The sequence below is a fragment of the Theropithecus gelada genome, chromosome 8 (assembly GCF_003255815.1).
Source record: "Theropithecus gelada isolate Dixy chromosome 8, Tgel_1.0, whole genome shotgun sequence".
NCBI classification, from domain to species: Eukaryota; Metazoa; Chordata; class Mammalia; order Primates; family Cercopithecidae; genus Theropithecus; species Theropithecus gelada.
The window spans coordinates 100,038,294-100,062,181 of NC_037676.1; the positions used below are offsets into that span (position 1 = coordinate 100,038,294).

Here is a 23,888-nt window from a genome sequence, read left to right on the forward strand (position 1 = left end):
GTATTAAAAATACAAAAATTAGCTAGGTGTGATGGTGGGCACCTGTAATCCCAGCTATTCGGGAGGCTGAGGCAGGAGAATTGCTTGAACCTGGGAGGCAGAGGTTGCAGTGAGCTGAGATCACAGCACTGCAGTACAGCCTGGGTGACAGAGCAAGACTCCATCTCAAAAAAAATAAATAATTTTGATAGTTGTGCAACTTCAGATATACTAAAAACCACTGAATTGTGCACCTTTAAAAGGGTGAATGTTACGGTATGTGGATGATATCTCCACATATCTTTTTTTCTTAAGTGGATGTGAGTCTAGTTTGGTACATGTAATAAAACAGTATATTAAATATACATACTGTAATAAAACAGTATATTAAACATACATGTTAATGATGAGAACATGCAATGAAACAAACAAACGCAAATCAATTATGAGGTCAGTAAAAAAAAATTAGTTTTTTAATGTAATCTTTTGTCAAAGACAATTTTTAATCACTTTCAAGAGATCATGTCACTTGAGAATATATGCAGGTTTTTTATTGGTAGGAAAAGCAATTTTCTGTCATTGCTTACTCACTTGCTCAAATTCATTTACTGCCTCTTAAGATAGTGTGCAGTACTTTGGGAGGCCAAGGCGGGCAGAGCACAAGGTTAGGAGTTCGAGACCAGCCTGGCCAACATGGTGAAGCCCTGTCTCTACTAAAAATACAAAAATTAGCCAGGTGTGGTGGCGGGCACCTGTAATCCCAGCTACTCCAGAGACTGAGGCAGGAGAATTGCTTGAACCCGGGAGGCGGAGGTTACAGTGAGCTGAGATCGTGCCACTGCACTCCAACCTAGGTGACAGAGCAAGACGCCGTCTCGGAGAAAAAAAAAAGAGCGTGCGGTAATACATAAACATAGCTGATGTCAATAAATAGCTAAATAAGTGAATACAAAGTATAAAAATACTATTGTATAAACATTAATTCTCTTTTGGAAGCACTTACCTAATTACAGAAATTATGGCTTATTTCGTTTTTAGCAAGCTTTTGAAAGGATAAAACAATATTAGCAGAAGGGAATTGGAAGATCATTCGAAAACAGCCATAGCTTGTCTGTGTATAGGTATTTTATCTATTATTAAACATCTATATACAAATCCTAGGTATTTGTATATAGCTTTGAAACTGACAAAATAGTACCTGCTATGTACAATTGACCCATTAATTTGTTATACGTAGGATATAGCAACAATCTGCTTTATGCAATCCAAAAACAATAATCATCACATAATTTTTCATCTGAACATGTTGCAATAGGTTTTAATTTTATTGCTTCGATATTTGACACCATATTACAGTACCTTATTTATGATGTAACTTATATTAGCATGATGTGGAAGGGCACAGACTTTGGAGCCAGACAGACCTAGTTCCTATTATGACTTAGTTTACTAACATTGTGATGTGGTACAATTTAGTTAATATTTAACATCTCTGAGTTTTCATTTCCTCATCTCTAAAATGGGGCTAATACCTTCTCCAGCAAGTTTCTTTTAAGGAATACATAAGGAAATGAGTACAGAATACTTAACACATAGTAACCACTCACTCAATGGTAACCTCATATGATTATTATTGCCACTTAATATGTTAAGTTTTTTAAATCGAACATTAAATTTTTTTTAGTTGTCAGCATCATACATTTCATTATGTATTTTACTGACTCCTTATCAAAAACATAATGAAATATTAAGTAACATTCTATTTTACTTTCAGTCAAAGAAAAATAAGAAGAAATCAAAGTCAGATGCTAAAGCAGTGCAAAACAGTTCACGCCATGATGGAAAGGAAGTTGATGAAGGTACTTGAGCAAGGGAAAGGACTGTAGAAAATTTTTTAATCCTTTTTTTATCAAAGTGTATTATATAAAAACTGCATTTGTTTTACTTTATTTTGTATTTAGCTCTTTTTTTATTACTGTAGACCTTAATATATAGAGCTGTGACACTGTTAGGAAACACTTTTGTTAAGGATCCAGTAGTGCTTTTTCTGAAGAGAACTGCCTTGAAATTTAAAGTCAAGCTCAGTATTTTGAGCAATTAAAAAGTCATTCATCTTGTCTTTGTCTCCTGGAATTATGGTTTGTTTGTTTGTTTTCTCCCCATGGTTCTTAAATATACCATTCCTGAAAGACTTTGTACAAAATTCGCTAGAAGTCATTTATTATCATCACCTAATAAACCCATGTATTAGTGATTATATATAATACTCTCCTATCACTTCTACCTAGCAAGATAAAAAAAGATAGACAAGATGGCTTATATATATCACTTTTTCTAAACCATAGATGACAGATTTGATAAAAATTACCAGAATAAATAATAGCAGTTGCCTAAAACAACATAATGAAATTAGAACACATTCTTAGGATGAGTTAATATAATCAACACTCTTGGTTTTAGCTTAACATCTAAATTTATCATGATATTTTATGTGCTCCACCCCATTTTCTCCCCCAAAACTACAACTTTTTTGTCTTCCCCTTACTGAATAACATTTTTTTTCTGGGGCTGTGTCAGGAGCCTGGGAAACTAAAATTAGTCACAGAGAGAAACGACAGCAACGTAAACGTGATAAGGTGCTGACTGATTCTGGTTCATTGGATTCAACTATCCCTGGGATAGAAAATACCATCACAGTTACCACCGAGCAACTTACAACCGCATCATTTCCTGTTGGTTCCAAGAAGAATAAAGGTATATTAGTGGAACATAAGACAGTGGTACATCAAATCAAACTCCTTTTATTCGGATGTACAAAATATCATTATGTCAAAATCTGACTATTTTGAATGCTAACATCATTGTGCTGATATACCCTTCTTCATGAGAGTATTGTGAACCGTGTATCGGTTTACCGAATACCAGCAGTGTTACTTGTTACATATTGCCTAATGAATGGCCTATTAAATTAAAATTTGCCTTTCTGCCTTGAGTCATATGAGAAAATGATGTTGCCACTTTTCTAGTGTGTATCACTTTGCCCCAGCTCTCTTGCATCTCCGTTCCTTAGAGTGGATAAGACATTTATTAAATGAAATGATTTATCACCATTTTGCATGTTGAGAGCTTTCATTCCAAGATGAATCATGCATGTTCTGGTTAGTACAGGTTGTGTCTGGATTTCTTATCACCCCAGCTTTTTGAGAATATCATAGATGTTTGATAGAGCTAAACGACAACTTCAAAGATTGAGCTAATGTTCTTTCTCTCAAGTATTAATATTTCATATGTTCATACTATCCAATACTGGTGGCTTCTTGGTAGCCCGCTCTTTACATTACCATCATTTTTACCCTGGAGACACCAGCCTGCAAAGTGATACTGTTCAATTTGCTTGAAAGCATTGGAGTATCTTCCTTGTTTTTTTGTTAATGACCTTCCCACCTCCCCACACCTCAGTTGTTTCCAGACCATTTTCTTAGCCTTGTTACCTTTTATTTTTTGCTTGATAACTTGGTGGAATTTATTGCCATGGTACAGCAATGACTTCTACTTACCCATTTTCACTGTTACATATTAGCTATGCTGTAGTATTTTTGTTGATTCTTTTTCACTATCTTGTGCATGCCATCCTTGCTAGCACAATCCTATGTCATGCTGGTTTTTTTAAACATTGTGATCATTATGCTTTTTAGTGTCAAAGAAATAGTATTTTTGTGTTATAATGTGTATTCTCACCTCTTGCCATATTTCCTAAGTCCTGGTCCCAAATACTGGCAAAATTCTTCATAAGTTGATGTGTTTGCTTCCAGGATTGTTGAAAAGGCAGCTGGTGTTGTTGAGAGGTGGCAAAGTTGAATCCAATTACAGAGCCCAATACTCCAGTTCCTACTTAAAATAATCTTGATAACCGTTATAGAATAGCAAACTCTGTCTGTACATAAGCAGTTTTCCAGGTTCTTTATTGGCATTTTAGTTGACTAAGAATATGGTAACCAGAAAACTCAATTCCTTACCAACAGGGAACTTTTGACTTTTTTCCAGTGGAAGAATTTAGCACTTGAAGGAGCAATTTATAATAGATAATAAGTAAAAATTAATTTATGTGTTACTCCTAATTTAATGTGCATAGTGGCCTATTTAGTATTAAATAAATTTTATTTCTATTTTAACCAGGTGATTCTCATCTAAATGTTCAAGTTAGCAACTTTAAATCTGGAAAAGGAGATTCTACACTTCAGGGTGAGAGAAATTACATATAACTTAAATTGAAGGCCCGTCAAAATAGAAATTTATATACATATCTCTTTCCTCACATGAATGACACAGAAGGAAAGAAAAAAGTCTTAAAATGATTTTTAATTAATAAAGTAACATAATCACAGTCCAGAGATTTTGGAAAATAAATAAAAAGAAAAATCACTCCCACTTCTAACAATCTTTGGTATGTTCTAGTCTTTTTTCCCCCATATATAAAAACATTCAGTAGTCGCTTATATGCAATTTTGAATCTTGTTTATATCACTACTAAGTCAGTAGAGAAGAAAGATTTTTGTTGGGCTTGGGTTTAATATAGCATGTATCGGATAAAATACTTGATGCTTGTATGTTTAAAAAAGAAAAAAAGCCTTAGTTCCTATAATATTTTAACTGCTTCCTTGACAGTTCAAATATTTCACAATGAATGGACTATAGCCTAAAGTTTTTCATTGTTTTATAAATAGAAAATGTTTTATTTACTCATTTATGATAAAGATTGAATTAAGTAGATTATTACGCCTGACCTGAAAACAAAAGTGGTGTAGTAAAATAAATTTGGAAATGAAAAAAGCACCTTCTCATTTCAGGCTTTTTTTTTTTTTTTTTTTTGGAGATGGAGTTTTGCCCTTGTTTCCCGGGCTGGAGTGTAATGGCGTGGTGTTGGCTCACTGCAGTCTCCACCTCCTGGGTGCAAGCGATTCTCTTGCCTCAACCTCCTGAGTAGCTGGGATTGCAGGCACCAGCCACCATACCTGGCTAATTTTTGTATTTTTTAGGAGAGATGGAGTTTCACCATGTTGGCCAGGCTGGTCTCGAACTCCTGACCTCAGGTAATCCACACACCTCGGCCTCCCAATGTGCTGGGATTACAGGCATCAGGCTTTTTTTTTTTTGGAGACAGAATTTTGCTTGTTGCCCAGGCTGGAGTGCAGTGGCACTATCTTGGCTCACTGCAAGCTCCGCCTCGTGGATTCAAACAATTCTGCCTCAGCCTCGTGAGTAGCTGGGATTACAGGCACTTGCCACCACACCTGGCTAATTTTTGTGTTTTTAGTACAGGCAGGGTTTCACCACGTTGGCCAGGCTAGTCTCAAACTCCTGACCTCAGGTCATCCGCCTGCCCCCAGCCTCCCAAAGTGCTGGGATTACAGGCATGAGCCACCGTGCCCAGCCTCATTTCAGGCTTTTCAGTGCTTGTTCTTAGCACTGTCAGCTTCCTTCATGCTCATGGTTCTCAACCCTGGCTACACATTAGTTATCCAGGAAGCTTTAAAAAACAACGCGTACACACATATATGTAAAAAGAAACATGTACTTACCTGTACACACACTTATGTGTATTCGTGTATGTGTACATACCTACACTATACATACATAATGATATGTGGGCTCCACCACAAAGATTCTGATTTTAATTGGTCTGGGCTGAGGCTCCAGAGTCTATTGTTAATTAATTTTTCGGTTAATATTAATGTGCAGCCAGGTTTTAGAATCATTGCTTGATACACAATGTAATATACATAAATAATTAAGGAAAGAACATGTAACTAAGGAGATGTCTTCATATTCTTAGTGGGTGAGTATTCAGAATATGTGTCATTTTCCTGTTTGCTCTGTTGTACTTCCTTCGAGCAAGTCATTCTGCTGTTGACAACTTTGTTAGTATATATGTTATGTTCAAGCCTCCTGTTTTTAAATTAAAAAGGCAATCCTTGGTGATCAAAGGATACTAGGGGAAGTGAGTGATAAATATAAGTCAAGCAATCATAGAAATGTGAAAATATCCCAGTTTTAAGAAGTCATGTACCTGTTTTTTAATCTTCATTCTCTTTTCTTTAAGTTTCTTCAGGATTGAATGAAAACCTCACTGTCAATGGAGGAGGCTGGAATGAAAAGTCTGTAAAACTCTCCTCACAGATCAGTGCAGGTGAGGAGAAGTGGAACTCCGTTTCACCTGCTTCTGCAGGAAAGAGGAAAACTGAGCCATCTGCCTGGAGTCAAGACACTGGAGATGCTAATGCAAATGGAAAAGACTGGGGAAGGAGTTGGAGCGACCGTTCAATATTTTCTGGCATTGGTAAGAAGTGTTAGAAAAATTTAAGTTTATTTAAAATTACTAATCTTGTACATTGTTAATTTTTCAGAAATGGGAAAAAATCCTATGAATAGAAAAATAAGTACTGCTCTGCAGAAATAATAGTAATAATTAACTCATCTCACATCCTTTTTGTAGAGGAAGGTGGGAACTAAATAAGTAAATAACATTTATCATTTACTCTTTGCATAGTGCTTTCACATACTTCATCACATTTGATTATCAACGTAGCTAACTGGTGTAATTATATATTCTTAGTGATGGGATACATGTAATGTGTGAGTAGACTTTTTGATTAATTTCAGCAATTCTGTTGAGTCTAAATAAAAATAGTAAATGGAAATATAGTTGATAACAGCCACTTACAGAGTATTTTACAGTCTGCAAAGTGCCCATTGATAATTAAATTTTCCTCTGGATTTTAATATAAAGACCAATAGTTGAGAAGCTTATTTCTGTTGAGAGCCATTAAGTTAAAAGCAAGTTAATTTTCATGTGTGTGTGTGTGTGTGTGTCTGTCTGTGTGTGTATTATAGAAAAGAAATCCACATTACACGTGGGAAACTGCAAAATGATAAGGAAAATCCCACAGTTATCACTGTGCCACCTAGTGACAACCACTGTTGTTTATATTCCTTCTCCCTCCCTTTCTCCTGTCCGCAACTGTGTATAGTGTTTTTTGTTGTTGCTGTTTTTTGTTTGTTTGTTTTTTTAATGGAGTCTCGCTCCGTCTCCCAGGCTGGAGTGCAGTCGTGCGATCTCAGCTCACTGCAACCTCCACCTCCCGGGTTCAAGCGATTCTACTACCTCAGCCTCCCAGGTAGCTGGGATTACAGACATGCATCACCATACCTGACTAATTTTTCTATTTCTAGTAGGGACGGGGTTTTGCCGTGTTGGCCAGGCTGATCTTGAACTCCTGACCTCAGGTGATCTGCCAGCCTCAGCCTCCCAAAGTGCTGGGATTACAGGCGTGAGCCATTGCGCCCGGCCTGTAGTTTTGCTTTAGTATTTTTGTTTTTGATATAACTCAAATTGAATGTGCGTGTTTATGTCTCCCCTAGTCCCCACTTAACATTGTAACATGAACATTTTCCTTACTTTTTGTAAGTATATTTAATGGCCCTATAATGTTAGCATAATTTACTTAACTATTCCCATATTATTCAAGCAGTATTTTATTTTTATTTTTTGAGATGGAGTCTCACTTTGTTGCTGCCACACTAGAGTGCAATGGCGTGATCTTGGCTCACACCACCCTCTGCCTCCTGGGTTCAAGCAATTCTGCTGCCTCAGCCTCCCAAGTAACTGGGATTACAGGCGTACACCACCACACCAAGATAATTTTTTTTTGTATTTTTAGTAGAGATGGGGTTTCACCATGTTGCCCAGGCTGGTTTCAAACTCCTGACCTCAAGTGATCCGCCCACCTCGCCTCCTAAAGTGTTAGGATTATAGGCGTGAGCCACCACGCCCAGCCAATTTTCCTTTTTTTAACCCGTTGTAGATAATGTTTTACTGAATATATGTGTTTGGGATTTTTTTGTTGTTGTTTTTAAGATGGAGTCTCACTCTGTTACCTAGGCTGGAGTGCAGTGGCATGATTTCAGCTCACTACAACCTCTGCCTCCTGAGTTTCAGCATTTGTATTTCTCGTTCCTCAGCCACCCGAGTAGCTGGGATTACAGGCGCACACCACCACACCCGGCTAATTTTTGTATTTTTTTTAGTAGAGATGGGGTTTCACCATGTTGGCCAGACTGGTCTCGAACTCTTGACCTCAAGTGATCTTCCTGCCCCAGCCTCCCAAAGTGTTGGGATTATAGGTGTGAGCCACCACACCTGGCCATGTTTGGCAGTTATTTCTTAAGGACAGAGTCTTGTGAGTGATATTGGATTAAAGGGAATATGAATGTTTGTGATGCTCTACTACATAGTGCCTAAGTATTTTCTAAGAGAGTTGTTCTAATTTATACTCAAAGCATCAGTGTAAGTGCCCATTTATCATATACTTACCAAGGTTGGGGATTTTTTTTTTTTTCGCCTTTTCTAATTCGATAAGCAAAAAGTACATAAATTATTTTGGTTAACTTTTTAGAATCACTAATGAGATTGAAAATTTTTCCATAACTTTCTTGGTCATTTATTTTTTTGTTTGTTTTTTTGTTTGAAACGGAGTCTTACTCTGTCGCCCAGGCTGGAGTGCAGCACAATCTCAGCTCACTGCAACCTCCATCTCTCAGGTTCAAGTGGTTCTCCTGCCTCAGTGTCCTGAGTAGCCGGGATTACAGGGGCCTGTCACCACAACCGGCTAATTTTTGTACTTTTGGTAGAGACAGGGCTTCACCATGTTGGCCAGGCTGTTCTCGAACTCCTGACCTCATGATCCGCCCATCTTGGCCTCCCGAAGTGCTGGGATGACAGGCGTGAGCCACCATGCCCGGCCCTTTCTTGGTCATCTTTATTTCTTTTATGAATTGTCTGTTCGTGTCATTTTCCCATTTGTCTAATGAACTTTTTGTGTTTTTTTTGTTTTGTTTTGTTTTTAATTTTTTGAGACAGGGTCTCACTCTGTTGTCCAGGCTGGAGTGCAGTGGTGTGATTATTGCTCACTGCAGCCTCGACTTCCAGGGCTCAAATGATCTTGCCGCCTTAGCCTCCTTAGTAGCTGGGACCACAGGCATGTGCCACCACACCTGGCTAATTTTGGTATTTTTTTGTAGAGACGCAGTTTTACCATATTGCCCTGGCCGGTCTCAAACTCTTGGGCTCAAGTGATCCACCTGCCTCGGCTTCTCAAAGTGCTGGGATTACAGATGTGGGCCACCACATCTGCCTACTGTTTTATTTTTTAAATCTAGTTATACTTTCTTGTGCATTAAACATACAATTTTTTCTCTCGTGCTTATTGCAGATATTTTTATCTCTTCCAATTTGAGGGAGCAATAGACACTAGAAACTTTTTAGTATGTAAGTAGAAAAATATTTCTTTTTTTTTTTTTTTGGAGATGGAGTTTCGCTCTTGTTGCCTAGGCTGGAGTGCAATGGTGCAATCTTGACTCACCGCAACCTCTGCCTTCCAGGTTCAAGCAATTCTCCTGCCTCAGCCTCCTGAGTAGCTGGGATTACAGGCATGCTCCACCACGCCTGGCTACTTTTGTATTTTTAGTAGAGACGAGGTTTCTCCATGTTGGTCAGGCTAGTCTCAAACTCCTAGCCCCAGGTAATCAACCTACCTCGGCCTCCCAAAGTGCTGGGATTACAGGCGTGAGCCGCCAACCCCAGCCCCTCTCTTTTAAAGCTAATACCCTTAAAAATCAAACTCTAGATCATTTAATTACATTGTTTATAAGCTTGCTCTCCCTTCCTCCCCATTATATTGAAAAATTGTGTAGAAGTATCAAAACTTGTTTGAAAGAGATATTCCCTTGCCTGGGTGTGGTGGCTCATGTCTATAATCCTGGCACTTTGCAGAGCTGAGGCGGGGAGATCACCTGAGCCCAGGAGTTCAAGACCAGCCTGGGGGGCATGGTGAAACTTTATCTCTACTAGAATACAAAAAATTCACTGGGCATGGTGGCACGTACCTGTAATCCCACCTACTCGGGAGGCTGAGGCAGGACAATTGCTTAAACCCGGGAGGCGGAGGTTGCAGTGAGCCAGGGTTGTGCCACTGCACTCCAGCCTGGGCAACAGAGCAAGACTCCATCTCAAAAAGAAAAAAAAGAGACCTTCCCAAAATTCCCACTCTCATTTTCAGCAAAGAAGAAAGCATTAATTTCTATGCTGTGAAGCATCCTTTCATATTTGGTAAAAGAAATGGTTGAATTTTATGGAGTAATGTTAGGAACTGTGTGACCTTTTGGGATATTTACAATCTGCAATTTTTTTTTTTCTTTTAGATAGAGGCTTGCTCTGTCACCCAGTCTGGAGTGCACGATCTTGGCACAATCTTGGCTCACTGCAACCTCCGCCTCAGTAACTGGGATTACAGGCACGTGCCACCATGGCCAGCTAATTTTTGTATTTTTAGTAGAGATGGGGTCTCACCATGTTGGCCAGGCTGGTCTTGAACTCCTGACCTCATAATGGGCCCACCTCGGCCCCAGAAAATGCTGGGATTACAGGCGTGAGCCACTCCGCCCAGCCTACTTATTAAAATATAAGTAATATAAATTACTTTAATTTTTGCTTTAATAAGCCTACTTATTAAAAAAATTTTGCTTTAATAAGCCTACTTATTAAAATATAAGTAATATAAATTTACTTATATTTATAAGTAAATATAATTTACTTATAAAAACTATATAGCATTTCATAATTAGGACATAAATTAGATGGTATTTGCTTAAGGTTGTTACAGATAATATTAAAAAGCAAATTAAGAGTTCCTGCCTAGATAGACTAGGACCTTTATTGAAATTGAAAGGGAACTATATTCAATTAGGTTTGTAATGGGTCACTGAAAAGAGACAGATGTGACTCATCTCATGGAGGTTTACGTTCTTCAAAATAAGAAAGAAATGTCTTGAAAATATTGAGGCTAGTTATTTAACCTGTATGAACCTCATACTTATGTAATTGTGAGGATTTGTTGTAATGAAAGTCAAGTACCAAGTTCAGTGCTATCCCAAAGTAGCTGCTTAATTATGATAGATAATAATGCAGCTTGGTACAGTGGAAAAGAGCATAGGCTTTGGGAATTGACTTCAGTTGCATTCGTGGCTCCTCTGTTTTCTAGCTATCAGCAAGTCACATAATTGCTCCAAAACTGCCTAGCAAAGTTGCTGTAAGGATTAGAAGTGGTTGGTGTAAGGGGCCCAGCTACATAATAAATATTCAGTAAATAGTAGCTATTGCTATATTAAGTGATTCTCATTTCTAAGGTTATCTTTAAATATTCTCATAGTTTTAAATCTTTACATATCTTTCAAATCTGATTGCAAATTGAAGGTTCCAAGTGATGTTTTTTATTTTAACAGCTGCTTGGTCTAGTGTGGATAGGGGAATGAATACCTCTGAACAGAATTCTGCTTCTTTTGCATCTCTCACACTTAACTCTGCTGTTTCTGGTATGTGAAAACAGTCTTTTGTTCAGCTAACAAAAACATTTGTTTAATTTTAGTGCTTGTTATTTGAAGAGCTAATCAACATCAAGTACTGCTATCAATATAAACAGCAGGTATTATAAAGTGGCAGAGGCCTTTACAACAAGAAGAGAAGACATAAATTCTTATGTGCAAATGGCTTAATTCCTCTCTCTAGGGGAGTAAGGATTCTGTAGCTTGAGATCACTGACAGCATTGGCACACAGACAAATACACATGCAAGGCCTTCCCTTCAGGTTCATATTCTTCTCTTGCTAAGGTAGCCCTACCATACTTTTAGTTAAAATTTGACATTTTACTTCTGTTCACCGTTACTCATCATGAGTTTAAAACTAACCCTTTCAGGTTATAGATTCCCACATAATAACTCTTAAGTATCTGTTGATTTATAAAATACATGATTACTAATAAACTACTGTTAATTCTGCATTACTTAAATGGATATATGTTTTGTTAATCATATAGAAGCTATATGTATTTAACAAGTATTACATAAATATGGGAGGCCAGGTGTGGTGGCTCACATCTGTAATCCCAGCACATAGGGAGGCTGAGGTGGGAAGATAACTTGAGCCTAGGAGTTCAAGACCAGCCTGGGCAACTACATCACTACATAATTTTTTTAAAAAAATTAGCCAGGCATGGTGGTGTTTGCCTGTGGTCCCAGCTACTCAGGAGGCTGTGGTGGAGGATCGCATTGGTCCGGGAGGTTGAAGCTACAATGAGCAATGAGTCGTGAGTGCTCCATTGCACTTCAGACTGGGTGACAGACTCTGTCTTAAAACATATATATATATATATATATATATAAAAGTTATGGGAGACATTGTTTAGTTTGGAATTCGTGGACCCAGTTTACTAATTTTGTAGTTCCACAGTGTCTGGAATCACTAACCTAGAAAGGGGATCAGCAAACTTTTTGTATGAAGGGACAGATGGTAAACATTTTAGGCATTGTGGGCCATGCAGCCTCTGTTGCAGTTACTCAACCCTGCCGTTGTAACAGGAGAGCAACCTGAGACAGTAAGCAAATGATTGTCTGGTTCTAAAATATTATTCTTTTGAATCATTATTATTATTTTTTTTTTCTTTTGAGACGGAGTCTCGCTCTGTCGCCAGGCTGGAGTGCAGTGGCGCAATCTCAGCTCACTGCAACCTCCGCCTCCCTGGTTCAAACGATTCTCCTGCCTCAGCCTCCCAAGTATCTGGTACTACAGGCACACACCACCATACCCGGCTAATTTTTTGTATTTTTAGTAGAGACAGGGTTTTAACGTGTTAGCCAGGATGGTCTCCATCTCTTGACCTCATGATCTGCCTACCTCAGCCTCCCAAAGTGCTGGGATTACAGACGTGAGCCACCGCGCCTGGCCTGATTTTTTTTTTAATCATTTAAAAATGTAAGAACTATTCTTGGCTCATGGGCCATATTAAAAACCTGATGGTTGGATTTGGTCTGTGGGTCATAGTTTGCTAAACTCTGATCTCATAGACCACATTTCAGTTCCAGAGGTACAAGTTTATTGCTTCCTCATTTGATGACTCTGTACAACACACATGCTATTCCCTTCATATATGCAGAGAAAGCAATGTGGGCTGCTAAAGGAATAGCACCAGTGTTACAGTACTGCTTCTAAGCAGATAATATATTTATTACATGTGAATTTTATAGGGTTACTCTGTTGGTTAAAGTTTACATTAAAATATACATGTTAAACATATATAGAGAGAGAGAGTATATATCAAGCGGATAATATATTAGTGGAATGCTGCTGGTAAGATCATCTGTAACCAAGAAGAAATTTATAAATTAGTAAGGACTGTGGTAGGAGGACGTGATTGTGTATAACACTTTTATACTAATCAAGTATCTTTTCTTCCTAACCATTTCTTTATATAGTGGCTCTGAATCCAAAATACATATCAGAGTCATCTAAGGACTCCAGTACACAAGTAAATTCGGATTCAAAAGGGGTGTGTGTGTGTGTGTACGCGCGTGCACGCGCGCACCTGATGGAGAACTACTGCTTTACATTTACATCCTAAAATGAATTTATATCTATAAAGCAAGGGATTTGACCTGGCATCAGTGGACTCATATGCCCCCAAAACTATATGCAAAATTTTGTGTTAAGCTTTGGACAGTAGACGACCACAGCTTTCATCAGGTTCCTAAAAGACTGTGTGAACCCACTCTCACCCAACCTACTCCCCTCACCTGAGAAAAAACAAAAACAGACAAAACTTATGAAATAATATTTTGTTTTCTTTAAATGCACTTGAACTTAGTCTCTAGACCTCCTGCAACTCTTCTTGTCTCTTTGGCTTCTCTCTGCCTCACCTCTCTAGATAACCACCTATTTTTTTAATGTTTCTTAGCCAAAACATTCTAGCTAACTCAGACATTTTCTAGTTCCCTCTTTCAGGGTTCTGAGGATACATAGCCCTGAAACATCCAGGACTAAAATGATCGATGGCAGAGATTTCTATTGTGTTTTATTTTCCATTAAGAAGAAGGAAAAAACAACTTTTTTTGACTTCTTGAAATTTGTAGGCAGGGCACAGTGGCTCATGCCTGTAATCCCAGCAGTTTGGGAGGCCGAAGAGGATCCCTGGAGGCCAGGAGTTCAGGACCAGCCTGGGCAACACAGGGAGACCCTATCTCTACAAAAAAAAATTAAAAAATAAGCCAGGAAACCAGGCATGGTGGCTTATGCCTATAATCCCAGCACTTTGGGAGGCCAAGGCAGGAGGATCACTTAAGCCTAGGAGTTCAAGACCAGCCTAGGCAATGTGGTAAAACCCCATCTCTACAAAAAATACAAAAATTAGCTGGGTATGGTAATGTGTGCCTGTAGTCGCAGCTACTTGGGAGGCTGAGGTAGGTGGATTGCTTGAGCCGAGGAGGCAGAGATTGCAGTGAGCCAAGACTGTGCCACTACACTCCAGCCTGGGCAACAAAGCGGGACTCTGTCTCAAAAAAAGAAAAAATTTAAAAAGCCCAGCATGGTGGTACAAGCCTGTGGTAGCAGCTGCCTGGGATGCTGAAGTAGGAGGATCTCTTGAGCCTGCGAGGTTGAGGCTGCAGTGAGCCATGATCATGCCACTGCACTTCAGCCTGAGTGACAGAGTAAGATCCTGTCTTTAAAAAAAAAAAAAAAAGAAAGAAAATTGTAGGTAACGAGTTGATGTGTAATACAAAACACAAAATCTAATGGATTGGTGCTAGGGAAAACATAAATTTCTGATCATTGAATTTGATCAAGTGATTATGATAGTTAATCTAAAATTACCCTCAATTCTACTTTTCCTTTTAACTTAACTCTTTTTCTAATGTCTGAATTTTTCCTTTTAGGAGAAATTTTTAAAATAAAGTCTCCGTGTCAAAGTATAAAACTATTGTTATGAAACACCATTAGGAAATTCCATTTTTAATTTTATTGCATTCGTTTTTCATTTAAGGGTCTACTGCTGAGCCAGTTTCTCAGTCTACCACTTCTGATTATCAGTGGGATGTTAGCCGTAATCAACCCTATATCGATGATGAATGGTCTGGGTTAAGTATGTCCTTTTAAAAATTATCAGTTATTTTTTTCAGAATTTTCTTTCTAGCACCCTGAATTCATGCTTTATGTTTTAATTTTAATTCTAATTTCTCACCTTTAAAGGTCATAATATAATTTAATACCAAATGTACTACTTGAAACCTGATTATTGAATACCTGTAGAATTAAAACTGAATTTTCATAATTGAGGCAATATTTAAACATAAAGTTTTCTTCTGGTTGCTCTGTAATATTTCTAGTTTTTAAATTTTTTGTTTTAAATGAATGTCTGTTTCTCCTCCTAGGTAGTATAATAGACTGACTTCAATATACAGGAATGGCTTTGTATTTGTGAAGTGTACACACATTTTTGTGCTGGTGGAAAACTACTTTCCTAACCCAGTTGCCAACAGAAGTTTAGTTAAAGGAAAACTCATTTTAGAAAGGAAGAATATGGTTTGTATGTTCAGAAAGTTCATGCCGTCTTCATTTAAAAAAACCAAAAATACGAGGTTTTTCCCTCACAAACCTAAATCTCAAAATTTACTTTCTCTGAATTTTTATTTCACATCCTTTTTTACTATTTACTGTTTTCTACTGTTAGCACTTATATGTTCCCTGTGGGGTTTTCCACCATTTTTAAGCATATGTTTTGCTTCTCCAAGTAGAGTTAAGAACCCTCTGAAAATAGGGACTAGTACTGTTTTATACACTCAGGACCTAGTGAAAGCCTTTATACATAGGTGCTCGGTAGTAATAAGAATGACAATAAAAACACTGTACTGTGTGCCAGGTACTGGTTTTAGTCTTTTGGATTTTATTATCTCATTTAATGCTTAAAACATTTCTGTGTGGTAGGTTTTATTTGTTTCCACACTTTCCAGATGAAAAAACTGTGACAAGGGAAAGTTATCTAGCTTTCCCCAGGCCACACAGTTAGTTAAATGGAGGAAGGTGGTATTCATACCTTGCTAGTCTGGCTCCAGAGTTCATGCTCTTAACCACTCTCTGGTACAGGCTTGGTGATGATAGTAATCATCAAGGTAAGCTTGCGACATGTGGTTAAAGCACAGTTTTTACAGATTAAGGGAGATGAGGGGAGAAAGATCAGGGAGGACCATATTGTAAAGTGCCATGCCTTGAATTGCTGGCTAAAGATTAGGGAGCTGGGGGTTTTCAGTACTAGCTTAGACAGTAGATATGAATTTTAGTCCTGACTCTAAAATGTAGTACCTCATATGGTTTGGGCTTTGTCACTTATCTGGGAGCTGTAAAATCGAGCAAATAACGTGTCATATCTGTTTTCATAGGTTGTTATGAGGTTTTAATGAGGTAATGGGTGAACATGAAAGCTCTGTAAATTACAGTCATCTCTCAGTATCCATGGGGGGTTGATTCCAGGACCCCCCTCAGGTTCCAAAATCCCCAGATGCTGAAGTCTCCTATGATAAAATGGCATAGTATTTGCATATAACCTACATATATCTTCCCATATATTTTAAATTATCTCTTGATTACTTGTAGTACCTAATATGGTGTAAATAGTTGTTATACTGTATTGTTTAGGGAATAATGACAAGAAAAGAAAGTCTGTACATATTCAGTACAGGCACAGTTCATTCTTTTTTTTTCCTGTGGATACGCAGGGCTGACTGTGTATGAAGTATTTAAATCCAAGGTTTTACAAGGATGTGAAAGCACTATTTTTGGGAGAAAAAAAAAACGTGTATTTGTGCTTTGAAAGAATTATCAGCTACATGCAGAATAGAATTGAGGAGTGATTATAACAATGATAGGAGTGACTATAGGAAAAGCAGAAAGGTATCTTGGGCTGCTGTGGGTTGAGGCAGAGGAAAATTGAGTGGACAGGTCTCCAGGCTTTCCTGTCTGGACAGAATAGATCCACTTTTTATTTTATCCATATTAAGATACTTTGAATATGAAAAACATGATTGGCTGCTAAAATAAAAGATTTTTAAAACATGTATCCACAGGATTCTGTACTTAATCAAAGTAATATGTATCAGAAACACCATCTTCCTCAAGTTTGTTGTGCTGTATTGGCAGTCTTTTTAAGTCCAGAGTTTTTCTTCAACGTTTTCTCTGTAAACTTTATTTTCTGTGTCACCATCTTTAATTCTGCTCTATTATTGGTGCTCAGTGAATTTAATTATTACTTCTGAATTTCCAAAATGAATGATTTAGTATTTGAGATTACTAATCCACAAAGTATATTATGTTAGATTTACATTTACAGTATGATACAATTAATATATTGACCCTCCAGTTTGAAGACGTACATTAATCCATTACTATCTTAACCATAAAGGAACAGCATTATTGTAACCCATGTAAAAAGTCAGATGTTGAATAGAACTTTTTCTTGGCACACAGGAGTGAATGAATTCACTGCAGCATAATGGAGTGGTTGAGAGCATGAGCTTTCAGGACAGACTACCTGGGTTTCAATCTTAACTTCCTTGCCTTTGCCCTTACGCAGGTTACGTGATTATTCTATGCCTCAATTTCCTCATCTGTAAAAATAGTAATTCCTCCCCAACAGTACGGCTGAGAAGATTAAATGAGTTAATACATATAAAGCACTTAGAACACTGCCTCACATATAATAAATATAATAAATATCCAGTAAGTGCTGCTGTTTCTGCTGTTGGTGTCCTTCTGGTGGCAAAATAAGTCTACCCAATGTGGTTAACTAACCCAGTGTGGTTAACACTGGAGAATGTCTTTCTAACATGATTGTTTTCTTTTATTAAAAAGTTATTAAAGTTTACGTTGAATTAAGTTCTGACAAGAAACAGCTGACAACCAAATAAAGACCAGCAATGAGATGCTTAAACCTAAAACATTATTCCATAAGCGAATTAAATGGAGAGACAAATTCCTTACCCTTTTGAAAAGAAAACCAGTATGGCTCTTTGAAAAGACATTGGCAGACTAATGGGAAACTTTAGAGATGAGAGATTGTAATTGAAGCAAACTATACTGTGAGTCATTTTTAAGGGAACTATGTCTAAGAAGTTTTTTAGTATATTAGGCCTATGAATCTTAAGAATTAGTTACTCAGGCCGGTGCCATGGCTCACACTTGTAATCCCAGCACTTTGGGAAGCCAAGGTGCAAGGATGTCTTGCGTCCATGCATTCAAGACCAGCCTAGGCAACATAGTGAGACCCCATCTCTACAAAAAAAAATTAGCTGGGCATGGTTCGCATGCCTATAGTCCCAGCTACTCAGGAGTCTGAAGTGGGAGGATCACTTGAGCCTGAGAAGTCTAGGCTATAGTGTGCCATGATCTTGCCACTGCACTCCAGCCTGGGCAATAGAGCGAGACCCTGTCAAAAAATACTTTTACTAAGCATTTTACTTGATTTTTATTTTTCACCTCCACCTCCCACCACATGTATTAAGAAGATGGGTGAAATGTTGGTATATTGCCCACTCAGTTGCCTAAACTTTTTTCTACTTAATAGTTTCTTTTCTGGCAAGAAGTCTTAGAGACATGGCTTATGGACAGCAGTTTTCAAAATCTGGGTTTCTTATCTGTGAGAGTTAAGCAAAACCAATGATAGCTTTGGTATGTGAACCTCCTAAATGTATTATTAATGAATGCTTAGTATAAGATGAGTAGTTGGTTCTAGACATCTACTAGATTGAATTGAAGTTTATCTTACATATGAAGTATATCTTACTGAGAGGTTCATCAGAATTGTGAGGAATAAATTTTTAGCTGTACATGCCTTATAGATTAGAAACTGGTTTTAATATCATCAGTGATAATAAAAACAATAGCTACCACTTATTGAGTGCTTACTGCATTGCCATGAATTGCTTTACATGTATCTCATATAATCCTCTCAGCGATCCTATGAAGTTGATAATAGAGCCCATTAAGAAACTTAACCAAAATCATCTTGTTATTAAGTGGTAGAACAATATTCAAATGTACATTTGTTTGATGTGAAGGCCCATGCTCTTCGCCTCTGTGTTACTATGTAATACTCCAGATACTTGCTCATGGTGGTGAATTTAGAAATACAGGAAGGAACTTCCTTTTTTGTAACACATTTCACACTTGTAATCACCTGTTCCATGTTTTTCGTCCACTAGACTATAAATTCTTATGTTGTCTCTCCCTGTCCTCCACTAGCTTAGCTCTTCTCTGTTTCCACAGCCCTCATGGCAGAATCTATCACTCTGTATTTAATTGTTTGTTAAGCTTACCTATCTTCACCCCTGAATAGACAGACTACAAGCTGCATGTGCAGAGGGATTCTATTTTACTTATTTTTATATCTCTAGTACCTACCTAGCTCAAGTTCTAGCACATAGTAAGTGCTTAATAAGGATTGGATAGATGTAATTTCACTATTAAAATATATTTATTATTCCAACCTGGGCAATATAGTGACACCCCTTCTCTACAAAAAATTTAAAAATTAGCCAGGCATGGTGGCACACGGCTGTGGTCCCAGCTGCTCAGGAGGCTGAGGCAGGGGGATCACTTGAGCCCCAGGAGGTTAAGGCTGCAGTGAACTATGATTATACCACTCCAGTCCAGCCTGGGTGACAGAATAAGACCCTGTCTCTTAAACTAAGACAAAATATATATATTATATATATAATGTTTTATTTTCTTCTGTCTCTTCCTCATATAAATTTGAGATCATACTGTGTAGACAGTTTTGTCTATGATTTTTTTTTTCTGTGAGCATTTTCCCAGATTGTTATATATTCTTCCAAAACGTGGGTTTTAAAACCTTCATAAGAATGTATTATACCTCCCTGTTAAAAACAATAATAGAGTTCACCTGGAAAAATAAGAATAGCAAAAAGTAAATAAGAGTACTAAATAAAAGTAATGCAAACAAATTTGTCCTTCTAGATACAAAAATATATTGCAGAGTTATGTATAGCACTGTCCCAGGAATAGATCAGTGGAATAGAATAGAAATTCTAGAAACAGACTGAAATGCATATAAAAGAATTGAGTAAGGCCGGGCACGGTGGCTCATGCCTGTAATCCCCAGCAGTTTGGGAGGCCGAGGCAGGTGGATCACAAGGTCAGGAGTTCGAGACCAGCCTGACCAACATGGTGAAACCCTGTTTCTACTAAAAATACAAAAATTAGCAGGGTGTGGTGATGCACACCTGTAATCCCAGCTACTCAGGAGGCTGAGGCAGGAGAATTGCTTGAACCCGGGAGGCAGAGGTTGCAGTGAGCCAAGATTGTGACACTGCACTCCAGCCTGGGTGGCAGAGTGAGACTCCATCTCAAAAAAAAGAAAAAAGAAAAGAATTGAGCATTGCTGCGTGTGGTGGTTCACGCCCATAATCCCAGCACTTTGGGAGGCAAGTCGGGCAGATCACAAGGTCAAGAGTTCGAGAGTTCGAGACCAGCCTGGCCAACATTGTGAAACTCTGTCTCTACTAAGAATACGAAAATTAGCCCGGGTGTGGTGGCGCATGCCTGTAATCCCAGCTACTTGGGAGGCTGAGGCAGGAGAATTGCTTGAACCTGGGAGGCGGAGGTTCCAGTGAGCCGAGATCATGCCACTGCACTCCAGCCTGGGCGACAGAGCAAGACTCCGTCTCGGGGAAAAAAGAAAGAAAGAATTGAGTATTTAATAAAAGTAGCATTAGGTATTAGTGAGAAGTGACTGGATTTTTCAGTTAAGCATTGTTGGGACAACTTGTTAACCACTTAGAAATAAAGCTTAACCTTTGTCATCTTAAACCATTGTAAATGAAACCTGACTATAAGTAGATTTACAGGAACATATATAGGAGTATATAATGTGCAGAGAGAGAAGGGAAGAATTAACTTTGAAAGCTACTTATTTAACCTGGGTAAAAGCAAAGACTGGTTTTTCCTTTTAGAATAAGTCATTGATAGCTTCCTCAAGGAGTTAAAAATTTAGTGCCTCCTATAGTGAAAGAAAGGGATCTAGAAGTCTAGAATAAAATTTATTTTTGATAACAAATGATGAGTGAAGCCCTGAAAGTTACTCAAATGCTTTTGAAATAATTGGATAAAAAACATATTGAATGATCTGAAAAATATAAGAAAGTACAGGTTAAGTATTAAAAGAAGGAGGGAAAAATAAGAGATTGAATATTGTCATGACTTGGTGAATTTGAAGAACCTAATTTTGAAAAGCTCATAAGGATAGGAGAGGTGTAGTATAAAATGACAGGTAGGGATTATAACTTTGGTACTACTGTTAAGAATTAATTCCAAACCCTAGAAAATAAATCAATTACAAAAATGTTGTAATAATCAGGGGAGAAAACAACCAGGTCCTAGACCAAGTTAAAAATGGATAGAGAAAAGAAATTCAGGAGACTGATAACAAAAGAATCAGAGAGTGGAATCAAATGGCTAATAAATTTTCTGGAATTTCTTAGAAATTCCATTTAACCATATGATATGCTTAGCAGAAATTGAATAAAGATTGTTACCATCATGTTACTTTTTTTTTCTGGCTCTTAAAATATGTTTGGGAGACAGAACAATAACTTAAAATTACAGCTTAGTTGAACATAAGGAATTTTTAGTTTTTGCCTTTTAACTTATGGCAAAAATGATAGACACCTAATTCACACTGTTAAATTTTAGATGGTCTGTCTTCTGCTGATCCCAACTCTGATTGGAATGCACCAGCAGAAGAGTGGGGCAATTGGGTAGACGAAGAAAGAGCTTCACTTCTAAAGTCCCAGGAACCAATTCCTGATGATCAAAAGGTGAGTATAAGAGATTCCTGGGTGTTTATTTGTTAATGGAAGAGACAGGCTGGGCATGGTGGCTCACGCTTATAATCCCAGCACTTTGGGAGGTGCTGTGGGAGGATTGCTTGAGCCCGGGAGTTCAAGGCCAACCTGGGCAACATAGTGAGACCCCATCTCTATTTATAAAATAAAGCAACCGAAGGAGAATTCTGGGTCACAGAGGCTGACACAGTTGAGAGGGTCAGGGAAGCAATAATCAACAGCATCAGAAACAGCAAACCCAAGTTTGGATAGGAATGGAAGAGAGACAGTGGATAATAGCAACATGTGGTATCAGGAATGGTTTTGTTGGGATTGGGGGGGTTGTATTTTAATGATAGGGGAGATTTTGGTATAGGATCAGCAGGGTTTTTTTGTTTTTTGTTTTTTTTGAGACAGAGTTTTGCTCTTGTTACCCAGGCTGGGGTGCAATGGCATGATCTAGGCTCACTGCAACCTCTGCTTCCTGGGTTCAAGCAATTCTCCTGCCTCAGCCTCCCAAGCAGCTGGGATTACAGGCGCCTGCCACCACACCCAGCTAATTTTTGTATTTTTAGTAGAGATGGGGTTTCTACATGTATATCAGGCTGGTCTCAAACTCCTGACCTCAGGTGATCCACCCACCTCGGCCTCCCAAAGTGCTGGGATTACAGATGTGAGCCACCGCGCCCAGCCAGCAGTCTTTTTTCTTTCTTTTTTTCTTTCTTTTTTTTTTGGAGACATTCTCATTCTGCCGCCCAGGCTGGAGTGCAGTGGCGTGATCTCGGCTCACTGCAACCTCTGCATCCTGTATTCAAACAGTTTTCCTACCTCAGCCTTCTGAGTAGTTGGGATTACAAATTAGCCTGCCACTATGCCTGGCTAATTTTTGTATATTTAGTAGAGCCACCATGCCAGGCCTTTTTTTTTTTTTTTTTTTTTTTGAGATGGAGTTTCGCCCTGTCTCCCGGGCTAGAGTGCAGTGGCACGATCTCGGCTCGCTGCAACCTCCACCTCCCAGGTTCAAGTGATTCTCCCTCCTCAGCCTCCTGAGTAGCCGGGATTGCAGGCATGCATCACTACGCCCAGCTAATTTTTGTATTTTTAGTAGAGACAGGTTTTTGCCATGTTAGCCAGGCTGGTCTCAAACTCCTGACCTCAAGTGATCCGCCACCTCGGCCTCCCAAAGTGCTGGGATTTACAGGCATGAGCCACTGCACCCAGCCAGGATTGGTCTTTAAAACAGGATATAGGCCGGGCATGGTGGCTCCCACTTTGGGAGGCCAAGGTGGGTGGATCACAAGGTCAGGAGTACAAGACCAGCCTGGCCAAGATGGTGAAACCCCGTCTCTACTAAAAATACAAAAATTAGCTGGGCATGGTGGCGGGCACCTGTAATCCCATCTATTCATGAGGCTGAGGCAAAGAATTGCTTAAACCCGGGAGGCAGAGGTTGCATTGAGTCAAGGTTGCGCCACTGCACTCCAGCCTGGACGACAGAGCGAGACTCCATTTCAAAAAAAACAGATATAATACTAATGGTAGAAGGAGGGGTAAATAAATGTAGAGGGGGACAGGTAACAGGCAATATGAAAGTCAACAGCGGAGAAAGGGGTTTTAGATTGGACCTACAAAACGACTTCTTAGTACAATATCTTAATGTATAGTACCTTAATACATAGTAATCATTCAGATGTTTGTTGGACATTTAACACAATAGAACCCATGAATGGAGTAAAGACTTTATCATACATCATAGGAATTCTTTTTCTGAATATATTCAGAAATTACCTTTTACATTTCTAAGCAAAAGTGAGCTGTCATCAAAATGTTCATCAGTTGGGGAATGGAAAGATGTGATATGTTTATACAATGGCATATTAGAAGTTAAAAATGAGGCCAGGCACAGTGGCTAATGCCTATAATCCCTGCACTTTGGGAGGCCAAGGCGGGCGGATCACGAGGTCAGGAGATCGAGACCATCCTGGCTAACAGTGAAACCCCGTCTCTACTAAAAACACAAAAAATTAGCCAGTTGTGGTGGCAGGTGCCTGTAGTCCCAGCTACTCTGGAGGCTGAGGCTGGAGAATGGTGTGAACCCGGGAGGCAGAGCTTGCAGTGAGCCGAGATTGCGCCA

At 38.6% G+C, this 23,888-nt stretch overlaps 1 protein-coding gene across 5 annotated transcripts in view; it reads left to right on the plus strand.

Moving 5' to 3' along the window:
- Window positions 1–23,888, plus strand: part of MTDH (metadherin) — an 81,456-nt gene that overhangs the window by 38,434 nt on the left and 19,134 nt on the right. Inside the window, exons 3-9 of one of the 5 annotated variants that reach the window (XM_025393532.1) lie at window positions 1,754–1,838; window positions 2,557–2,733; window positions 4,156–4,221; window positions 6,080–6,316; window positions 11,317–11,406; window positions 14,905–15,003; window positions 21,624–21,748. In XM_025393532.1, the coding sequence (XP_025249317.1) occupies window positions 1,754–1,838; window positions 2,557–2,733; window positions 4,156–4,221; window positions 6,080–6,316; window positions 11,317–11,406; window positions 14,905–15,003; window positions 21,624–21,748 (879 nt within the window). The remainder of the gene's footprint in view (window positions 1–1,753; window positions 1,839–2,556; window positions 2,734–4,155; window positions 4,222–6,079; window positions 6,317–11,316; window positions 11,407–14,904; window positions 15,004–21,623; window positions 21,749–23,888) is intronic. The other 4 variants (XM_025393533.1, XM_025393536.1, XM_025393535.1 and 1 more) reach the window with 4 other exon arrangements.